This window comes from Heloderma suspectum, chromosome 9, assembly GCF_057233095.1.
Source record: "Heloderma suspectum isolate Gila_16-S chromosome 9, 16-S_ref, whole genome shotgun sequence".
NCBI lineage: Eukaryota > Metazoa > Chordata > Lepidosauria > Squamata > Helodermatidae > Heloderma > Heloderma suspectum.
In genome coordinates this window covers 4227042-4237884 of record NC_139466.1, presented here as the reverse complement: position 1 = coordinate 4237884, position 10843 = coordinate 4227042, and the positions used below count along the sequence as shown (strand labels likewise).

The window sequence follows — 10843 nt, the reverse complement described above, 5'->3', positions numbered from 1 at the left end:
AGTGCGGTCACTGAACTTGAGCCGGACATCCTAGAGAGTGAAGTCAAGTGGGCCTTAGGAAGCATTAGTAACAACAAAGCTAGCGGAGATGACAGTATTCCAGCCGAGCTATTTAAAATCCTAAAAGATGATGCCGTTAAAGTGCTGCATTCAATATGCCAACAAATCTGGAACACTCAACAGTGGCCACAAGACTGGAAAAGGTCAGTTTACATTCCAATTCCAAAGAAGGGCAACGCCAAAGAGTGTTCAAACTACCGCACAATTGCGCTCATTTCACATGCCAGCAAGGTGATGCTCAAAATCCTACAAGCTAGTTTTCAGCAGTATGCGAACCGAGAACTACTGGAAGTACAAGCTGGGTTTAGAAGAGGCAGAGGAACTAGAGATCAAATTGCCAACATTCGCTGCATCATGGAGAAAGCAAGAGAATTCCAGAAAAACGTCTATTTCTGCTTCATTGACTACACTAAAGCCTTTGATTGTGTGGATCACAACAAACTGTGGCAAATTCTGAAAGTGATGGGAGTACCAGACCACCTTACCTGTCTCCTGAGAAATCTGTACGAGGGTCAAGAAGCAACAGTAAGAACCAGACATGGAACAACCGAGTGGTTCAAAATTGGGAAAGGAGTACGACAAGGCTGCATATTGTCACCCTGCTTATTTAACTTATATTCAGAGTACATCATGAGAAATGCCGGGTTGGATGAAGCAGAGGTCGGAATTAAGATTGCTGGGAGAATTATCAACAACCTCCGATACGCAGACGATACCACCCTAATGGCAGAAAGCGAAGAGGATCTAAAGAGCCTCTTGTTGAGGGTGAAAGAGGAGAGTGCAAAAGCTGGTTTGAAACTCAACATTAAAAAAGCTAAGATCATGGCATCTGGCCCTATCACTTCCTGGCATATAGAAGGGGAAGAAATGGAAGCAGTGACAGATTTTACTTTCTTGGGCTCCAAGATCACCGCAGACGGTGACTGTAGCCATGAAAGTAAAAGACATTTGCTCCTTGGGAGGAAAGCTATGGCAAACCTAGACAGCATAGTAAGAAGCAGAGACATCACCTTGCCGACAAAGGTCCGTCTAATCAAAGCTATGGTTTTCCCAGTAGTAATGTATGGCTGTGAGAGCTGGACTATAAGGAAGGCTGAGCGCCGAAGAATTGATGCTTTCGAACTGTGGTGCTTTAGAAGACTCTTACGAGTCCCCTGGACTTCAAGGAGGTCAAATCAGTCCATCCTAAAGGAAATCAACCCTGAGTGCTCATTGGAAGGACAGATAATGAAGCTGAAGCTCAAATATTTTGGCCACCTAATGCAAAGAGAAAACTCTCTGGAAAAGACCCTGATGCTGGGAAAGACTGAAGGCAAAAGGAGAAGGGGATGGCAGAGGATGAGATGGCTAGATAGCATCACTGATGCAATGAATATGAACTTGAGCACGCTCCGGGAGAGAGCGCAGGACAGGAAGGCCTGGCGTGCTATGGTCCATGGGGTCACGAAGAGTCGGACACGACTGAACGACTGAACAACAACAACAAGAAGGTGAAGGTAGTGTGGAGAGAAATAGCAAGGCTAGAGGCTAGAATGGGAGAGAAAGAAAACTGCCCAAACATTTTCTAATGTTTTTCTTAAAACAATTTTTTAAAATGGAGCAGAGAAAGGAGAGCTTCGTGGGCGCCATTGGAGGTCCCTGCAGGCACCATGGTGCCTGTGGGGTCCCTGCTCTACATTATGAGGAAAGCAAAGCCTGGTAAGGAAACAAAGGTGAGGTGTCCCATTAGGTACTTAGGGTGTAATCCTGTGGCCGCTAGTCAGCGGCTAGTCGGCCATAGGATAGGTCAGTCCTGAGAGAACTGACCCCCACCCCCTCCTGCACTGCCTTGTAGGCAGCGTGGAATGGCCCTGCGCTCGTAAGAGCAGTGTGGAGCGGCGTAGAGGGGGCATTCCCAGGGGCAGGCGGAAAAGCCAGTACGACACACCCCATGCGTTGCCCAGCCACTGCCGCCCCTGCTCTGACTTCCCACAGCTCGATAGCTGAAGTCGGTTGTCTAGCCGCGAGTGCAGGGCAGGAGAAGTGTGGAGGAGACAATCTCCTCCGCGTTTCTCCTGCCCTGCATTGGATAGGTGTTGCCTCCAAGTTCGGAGGCGGACACCTATCCCCATAGGATTGCTCCCTCCGTCAATGGTTGTGAATTCATGAAATATAATGGTTCTTTTTCACAGGACAGTAAACGTAACTGATGAGGGCCAACTACTATTCACCATGCAGGTTGGATTTCTTTTGAAGTGACCCTGTTTTTTTGTTATCTGCTTCCATGGTCCTTTACTCTTTGAAACGCTACATATAGTTAACATTTTTAAAATCAAGACCAACACATCTGAAAGTGTAAACTGCACCATGAAATGCTCCCACTCTCATGGCAAGGCATGAACATCTCTGAAGGATCTCAGGATACTGGCAAAATTTCAAATGTATCTGTCGTCTGGGGATCGAGAGTTTATCTCACTGCCCCAAATCGTGCCAGGGTGCAGCTGGCTGCCCTGTTACCATATTTGCTAGACTGAAACAGGATGAAAGATCAGGGAGATAAACTGGCTTAGCAGACAGATGAAATCACGCCTGATTTGTCTGTGGGCAATGTGGCATTTGGCACGCATACTTGCACATCCGTCCTGAGAAAAACATGGGGCCATGGCCAACTGACCCAGAGTTATTTAAAGTCGTTAGTCTGATGTTTAGCTGTCCTTTGTGCCTGAGACTGTGGCATGGGAAAGCTGTGTAGCCTGGTACACTTTACCACCAACCTTTTCCCCCAGCCCAAGGTTTTGGTCTACAACTCCCACCATCCCCACCACTGCATATGCTGGCTAGGTCCGATGGGGGTTATAGGTCAAAACACCTGGGGGGTCACAACGTGCCTGCCCCTGACCTACAGGCAAATATAAACAGTGTCCTCGCCTTGCCTTTGGGGGTGGTGGTGGTGGTGAGGGGAGACTCAGCACCATTGCATAGCTATGCCTCCTCTTGTGCACAGTTACTCTGAAGGCTTCGGTGAAGTACTCTGAGGATGAATCTAATGATTCAGAAGCCCATAGCATTGGTCTTTGAAGCAGAGTTTGTAAACGCCAACTAAACATCAGTAAAGAGTCAATAAAAGTAAAAGCCCACAAACCAGCGGGGAGAAAGGAATCTGGGCCATTTTAAATGCAAGAGTGGAAAGGACCCCAAAAAAACAAAAGAGATAGTCTTCTATTAAAAAACATTCTTTATACAAAATAACAAGTCAGCTGTTAAAAAACACACGAAGCAAATAAAGTGCTCCCACTTGCCATTCCCACATCTAAAGTCAACCCTTCCAGGGTTTCTACAGTCATGTCCTTGTGACAAACAAGACAGTTAGGCAAGAGTCCAGGAGTGAGACATCATACCCTGGGCTGGGAAAGACGGCAAGCACGCACCAGCTTAGCCATTCAACTCAGTTTTCTCTTAGGCACTCAAAAGAGGCTTAAGCAGTTTCTGGCTGATCTTGGAGAATCCCCCTGGAACATGGTTTAAGAAGGACTAGATGGAAAGCCAAGCCTTGCCAGATCTGTTGTGAACATTCCTGCTGTTCAAGTTGCAAAAATGATGCAAACTGGTAGTCCTCCAGAGCAAATGCTGCTTCACAGAAGCTAACATAGGACCTGATGTTCACATTTTTGGTGGGATGTATGCAGATGACAAATTGCGGTGGGTGTGTTTGACTACACATCAGGTGAAGGAGGCCATTTAAATTATTTCTGTGGCCTGCTTGATCCAACAAGATTCTTTTAGCAAACAGATGCCAGGGCAAGAATGCTGTGTGTAATAATGCATCTCCAAGAAGATCATCCAGCAGCTGGGAGCACCAGTCCTTGTCCCCGAGGCATCTAGTTTACATTCAGAAGTCATCTGATGTAAAGAGAACAACTTTGTTCCTCAGTTCTCGTTCCTAGCAGGCTTTATGAGTATCAACACATGGGTTTGCTCATCCCTGACTGGCTCTTCTGTGGATGGTTTCTGGGGACAAAAGAGAAATAAACGTCTCTTGAAACAATGTAAGGCATCATATGATTGCTCTTTCTTAAGAAGGAAAGGAAAAGCACCAAATGGAAGGAATGAGAAGGGAGAAGACTTCAAAGGGGCATGGAAGATAATTTTTGCCCAGCACATTTCAAGTACTATTAACTCTTCCTTACGGACAACTTTGATTAAGTTCTTTCAAAGATAAACCAAAATGGTCTTCCTCACCATCTCAAAACAATGGGTTATTTTGAGTCTGTGTTTCTTTAAGCTACTCATTAGGTAGACTTTTGTGAGATCAGATGGAAGCTCAGCTGGCTGGTACTCACTTGAAGATCTTCACTTTGCTCTTCAAACATTCGTTTCAGAAACTTTCCAGGATCAGGAATTGTTGGAAGAATCAGCAGCTTAATCCTTCAGAATGCAAAGAAACTCAGTTCAACCGATTAAAATTTCAAGGCTGCACTTGAGGATTATTCACATAGAACCACAGCATGCCAGGATTATCACATCCCCTATTTCACACTCCACAATATAATCTATAGCATTTTACAGTGAAAGCAAAGCACAATTTGATGCTGCTTTCCTCAAACATTTGAGCTCTCGCTCTATCTTAATCTAGAAGCTTAACCTAATTTGGATTTCATCTTGGAATGGAGCTACTAGAAGCAAGAACAAGTAAGGATAACTCCCCCTCTCAAGCTTGCAAACTAGAATGAACAAATATTGTAGGTATGAATATGTAGACAGCTAGCTAAATAGCTAGTCATGTATAATAATTCTCAAGCTCTCCACCTTAACCACAAATGCCCACCAGCTCTACAGCTTATAGGAAGCCTTAAACAGAAGGGGAACTACTCTTGAAAAATATACATGTGGTAACATCTGGTCAGAGCCATGTTATCCTGGCAGTGACTTACAGAGCTCCGCAGGTTGCTTATCTCAAACAGCTATGAAAACATTGAGAAACCTTTTTATCTTCCCCTGGAATTAAAAGGGGAAGCTTACAGTACCATCCGGATGAAATCTTGGAAGAACAGCTGCTTCTGGGGAGAAACAGAGGGGCTGGAATCTAAGGTTATATGCCAGAGTATCATCTACTGAACGCTGTTTGAAACTCCTAAGCAATTAGGAGACATAAGGACAGATGGCTCCAAACAGAATTTTTGAATTTAAACTACCAGCAATATCTGAGGACTTGCAATTAAATCTGCTTAAGTGTTTGTTTTTCTGTTTCTGCAATCATACTTGCTTGTTGTGCTTTTGAAAGTGGAGGATGGCAGTACCAAAGGAAAAAAAGAAAGGCTTGGGAAGGCCACCTACTCCCCCAATTACTCCCCTGGCAAAGGGTTTTAGAAATGCCAGAGATGAAGAGGAGTTGCCTGCTTTGATAAAAACTACGTCTTCTCAGCTATCAGTGCAGTCAAAGAAGCTTGAAACAATTCAGGACTCAGTCATTGCCCTTCAAGGGGCTGTGGACTTAATTAATATCTCTTTTCAAAAGATGGAATCGAAGGTTAATGCCCTCAAAGATCAGGTTAACGCTCATGAAATCGCCATGGAAGCGTCTCATAATATTTTGTCTGTTTGAATTTCTCAACTGGAGGCCTTCACACATAGAGCGAATCTTCGTATCCTTGGTATTAAAGATGTGGCTACTGATATATGTCTGGCTGAATTTATGGATAAACTTTTGCATGAGCTATTGGTTTTACCATCTGATTTACCATCTACTTGATATTGAGCATGAATATCATGTTCCTGGTTCAATACGTGGCACTAAAGGGACTTCTGGGACTGTTATTGTTCAATTTTCACGAGTCTCTACAAAAAATTATCTTATGCGTCTGGCAAGGGAACGAGGTTCTCTCCCCCCCGCCTCAGAATACTGTATTGTTGGAAACTGGAAATTCTGATTATGTTGTTGGTATTATTTCATTTATAAAAATAAAATAAAAATAGATTAAAAAAATATACATGTGGTATACAAAAAGTGCAAAATCAGTCTCTTACCTCTTCAGGTAAACTAGCACAATGATAGTCAGGACTGTCACACATAATGGAATGAAAATTAATAAAAGGATGTTAAATGCATTGTCTGTCTCATCTGAAAAAGCAAGGAACAGCAGGCAGTCAGGGATGGAACTCCAGTTCAGAAATCAAAAAGCCATAATGATGACAGAACAGCCCAGAGCTGCTTTTCCCCACCACATCCTTAAGCCACGTATTGGAAACTGAGGGAAGATGCCTGAAGTTCTCAGCTTTTCTTGGTGCAAAATGTGGACTACTGCGGCACAGAGTTTAGATTTCCGGCACAGAGGATGTGCATCCCTGCTAAGAGGCCATCAAAAGGCCAAGACTTTCAGTGCAACCAAGTCAGGCTCTCCTCAACATCATCCACACGGCACCCAGGGCTGCCCCTCCTGTCAGCTCTTTAAGATCTGGATATGCAGAGCGCCAGGAGTTGTGAGGCATGACCATTACAGTTCTAAGTGCAGAATTTCTGAGCACAGCGTTGGTGCCTTTGACCTCGCACCGACCAGACCTGCCAGATGCATCAGGTTGAGGAGGGACAAGGCTCAGTCACAGAGCACACGGACTGCATACAGAGGCCCAAAGGCCAATCCTTGGTATCTCTGCCATGAAGGATCAGCTAGCAGGATATACCTAAGGCTTCTGTCCAAGACCTGGCACTGCCAGTCATAGTAGGCAGTATTGCGCTGGACGGGCCAACGGTCTGACTCAGTGTCAGGTGGCTGATCCTCATGTGGCTTCCAGAGTCTGTGCAAGGACACTGTTCTGGACTATACGGCCATGTTTTCACTGGGGTCACAGATCCATCTTAGCTATTTCCAGTGTCTTGATCCACCACTCTTTCGTATTTGGCATGGTATGCAATTTCCAGTCCCTTGCGGGACCAATTCTAGCTGCCAGCAGCACTTTCATAAGGGGTTTATTTCTTAATTTTATTTATTTCCAATATTTATATACCGCTCCACATCAGAAGATTTCGGAGCGGTGAACAACGTGATAAAAGAATAAAACAACAAGTTAAAAGAGTTAAAACATTTTTTTTAAAAAAAGACAAACCCCAACGAAGTGGAATTTAACAAACCATGGCTGGTCATGCAAGGAAGGTCTCCTGAAATAACAATGTCTTCAGGAGGCGCCGGAAGGAACACAATGTTGGTGCCTGCCTGATCTCTAAAGGCAGGGAATTCCACAGGAAGGGGGCCACCACACTGAAGGCTCTTTTCCTGGTGGACTCCAACCAGGCCATGGGTCCATGTGGAACCAACAGGAACATGCCCTCTGATGACCTCAATGACCAGGCAGGTTGATAAGGAAGGAGGCGCTCTCCCAGGTATCCTGGTCCCAAATTGTTTAGGGCTTGATACACTAGTACTAATACCTTAAACCTGGCCCGGTAGCAAATAGGCAGCCAGTGCAGTTTCCTCAGCAAAGAAGTTACACGCTGAAAAGGGGCAGCTCCCAACAACAGCCGAACTGCTGCATTCTGCACTAACTCCAGCTTCTGGACAAGCCTTAAGGGCAGCCCCACATAGAGCGCATTGCAGTAATCCAGCTTTGAGGTTACTAATGCCTGTACCACCATGGTCAAGCTATCCCTGTCCAGGAGAGGCCGCAGCTGGCAAACCAGCCGAAGCTGGTAAAAGGCACTCCGAGCCGCTGCGACCACCTGGTCTTCCAGCGACAATGATGGATCTAGGAGTACCCCCAGACCACGGACCTGATTTTTCAGAGGGAGTGCAACCCCATCCAGAACAGGCAATGAGCCTATCTCCCGGACCTGGGAACCACTCACCCGCAGGGCTTCCGTCTTGCCAGGATTCAGCTTCAGTTTACTGGCCCTCATCCAGCCCATTACTAAGTCTAGGCACTAATTCAGGACTTGCACAGCCTCTCCTGACTCTGATGTCACAGGGAGATAGAGCTGTATGTCAGCAGCATACTGATGGCATTTAGCTCCAAATCCCCTAATGACCGCTCCCAGCGACTTCATATAGATGTTAAACAACATTGGGGGCAAGATGGTCCCCTGTGGCACCCCACAGCTCAACTGCCAAGGGGATGAGGAATGGTCACCCAACGTTAATCCCTGAAATCGGCCCCGTAGGTAGGAGTGGAACCACTGTAGCACAGTGCCTCCAATACCCATCCCACGGAGACGATCCAGGAGGATACCATGGTCAATGGTATCAAAAGCCGATGAGAGTTCAAGCAGAATTAACAGGGTTGCACTCCCCCTGTCCCTCTCTCGATAGAGGTCATCCATCAGGGCGACCAAGGCTGATTCAGTCCCGTAACCAGGACGAAACCCAGATTGAAATGAGTCTAGATAATCGGTATCCTCCAAGAGTGCCTGCAGTTGGTCTGCCACGATCCTCTCAAGTACCTTCTCTAGAAAAGGGGTATTTGCGACTGGGCGGTAGTTGTCTAGTACCGTTGGGTCCAGAGTGGGCTTCTTCACGAGTGGCCTCACTACGGCCTCCTTAAGGACAGCAGGGACCATCCCTTCCTGTAGAGAAGCATTTATCACTCGCTGGACCCACCCAGTCCTACCCCCTTGGCTAGCTTTTATTAGCCAGGAGGGACAGGGATCAAGAGGGCACGTGGGTGCTCGTGTTGTTGCAAGCATCTTGTCCACATAATCGGGCCGTAACAACTGGAACTGATCCCACAAAATTGGGCAGATGGTGGCATCAGACATCTCGACTGGTAATGCACTAACAACAGCATCAAGGTCGCTGTGGAAACAAGTGATTTTGTCCTCAAAGTGCATGCGATGCAAAAAGGTCACAGTGGGTCCTCGACGGGGCCAGGGCCCCATTAACTGGGGAAGATGTTAACAACCACTGGACCACCTGGAAGAGCTCCGCTGGATGGCTACTTGAGGACGCAATGGAGGCAGCAAAATAAACGTGCGTTAAATAGCAGGATGTTGCTATTTCTGGGATTCTCCTATCCAGACTTCAGTATCACCTGAGAATTAAAGTTAAGATTACTACTTGAAATCTGGTGAGGATCTCATCCAGAATTTGAACCCCAAAACGTAATACAACCATCAGAAATGATAGAAAGTACATGTGGAGCTGAACATTTCCTACAAATAAATCTCTATGTATGGCATGTTCTGTTCAACCTGGCTGGAGTCATATACCATCTGTAAACTACACATTGAAGTTTTTCTTATACTGGCATGGATATTTGCCTGAGTAGTATCAGATAATGATAATCTTAAAACGTAGTCCCATGTTGTCTTGTAGAAATCCCTTTGTGTGTGCAGTTGGCCAAATCATTTTATAAAGCAGAGACAATGTCCTTTCTTCTGCAGTGTTTTCTTAATATGCTGTCCTTCCTCGTTGTTAAATAGTGCAGTCAAAAAGAGTTGCCCTAATTACTGTAAAGAAACTGTCTGATTTGAAGATACTGGGGTGGGGGACACTGGTCATTAGAAAGTATTCAGGTATCTTCATAGAATTTATTACATTTAGGAATTTTTAAATAACTGGTTCCAGGTAAGAAATGAAGGGGCTAATAATGCTTTTATAGTTTCTCTATGATTTCAATAAATATACCAGCTGCACTTTATGTCCCAATAGATCGCCTCTGCTTGCTCTTTCCAAGCATCCAGAACCAAGCAAATTATGAGGGGTAGATTTTATTCCAGGGCTGAATTTTCTCTTTAATTGTCTTCTACATAATCATATTTAGCCATTAAGATTTTTTTTGTGGTACATCTGACCTTCAAATAGTGTGTGGGCCTCTTTCAAGGTTAGCAGCCATATAAACGACAAAACTGTTGCTTCTCTTTCAAGACTACATTTTTATGTAGTGCCTTCATTAGATCCTGTTTTATTTGTTAGTATGGAGTTTAAGGGATGTTCAAAAGATATTATCACATCGTCCAAATATAGCGAGATTTTAACCTGCCCATTGTTTGAAAGAGTTGTATTAGTATGGGAATCTGCCTGAACTGTTACAGACAAAGGCTATACATTTCTTAAACTCTCCTTGCTTTGCTAGAATGGTGGAAGTCTGCTACGACTTCTATTTAATGCTGTTCTAATATCAATTGTTCACCCATCCAATACGTGTAAGCTACAGCCTTCTTCCCTCCCAAAATAATGAAATTAACCAAGTTCATAAGGAGCCTGGCCCTACATGACAGAACTAAGCCAATTCTGCAAGCAGGTTCTATTAGTCCATACACAGTTTGTCCGACTGTATTTGCCAAAGTGGTCTCCACCCTGCAACCCCCCTCCCAGCCCTTGGCTGCCCTTTTCCAATGTTTTGAAAGCCCTCTTAAATTTAGATTTATTTGACAGGGTTCATGTATAATTTCTTCAAATATCTTCCAACTTTTACTAAACTTTAATTCTGGATTTCTGATCATGGCTTTTGTTTCTTTTATAACTTTCCTATGATCTTGATGTGAATGTTTTAAATTCAAGATCTTTCTTTTTTCATCCTGACTTGCTTGACTTTCCAGACTTCAGCAATTTTTCAGAAACATTTTTAAGTCCACCCCCGCCCCAGTTTCTGGTCCCTTTCTTCTAAACTTGTCAGTGATTTGTCCAAAAAAAAAAAAATCACTACTGATTATCTATGTTTCAAACCTTTTATCTTTTTCTTCCTGTCCCTGAAACTTCTCAAAAAGTTTCTGTTCCCTAGAAAAAGGCTCTTGATAGAATATAAGTGGTACATATTATTAATTCCTTCATCCTCTTCCAAAGTTCCTTGGCCCTTAACTTTTTGGTACTATTTTTCC

General features: G+C 44.5%; 1 protein-coding gene across 1 annotated transcript in view; it reads right to left on the bottom strand.

The window, feature by feature from the left end:
- Positions 1-3245: 3245 nt before the first annotated feature.
- Positions 3246-10843, bottom strand: part of LOC146338353 (interleukin-13 receptor subunit alpha-1-like) — a 39100-nt gene continuing 31502 nt past the window's right edge. Inside the window, exons 8-10 of the mRNA XM_084813571.1 lie at positions 6064-6157; positions 4380-4464; positions 3246-4047 (exon numbers count right to left, since the gene is read on the bottom strand). Of these exons, the coding sequence (XP_084669697.1) occupies positions 3967-4047; positions 4380-4464; positions 6064-6157 (260 nt within the window). The 3' untranslated portion in view covers positions 3246-3966. The remainder of the gene's footprint in view (positions 4048-4379; positions 4465-6063; positions 6158-10843) is intronic.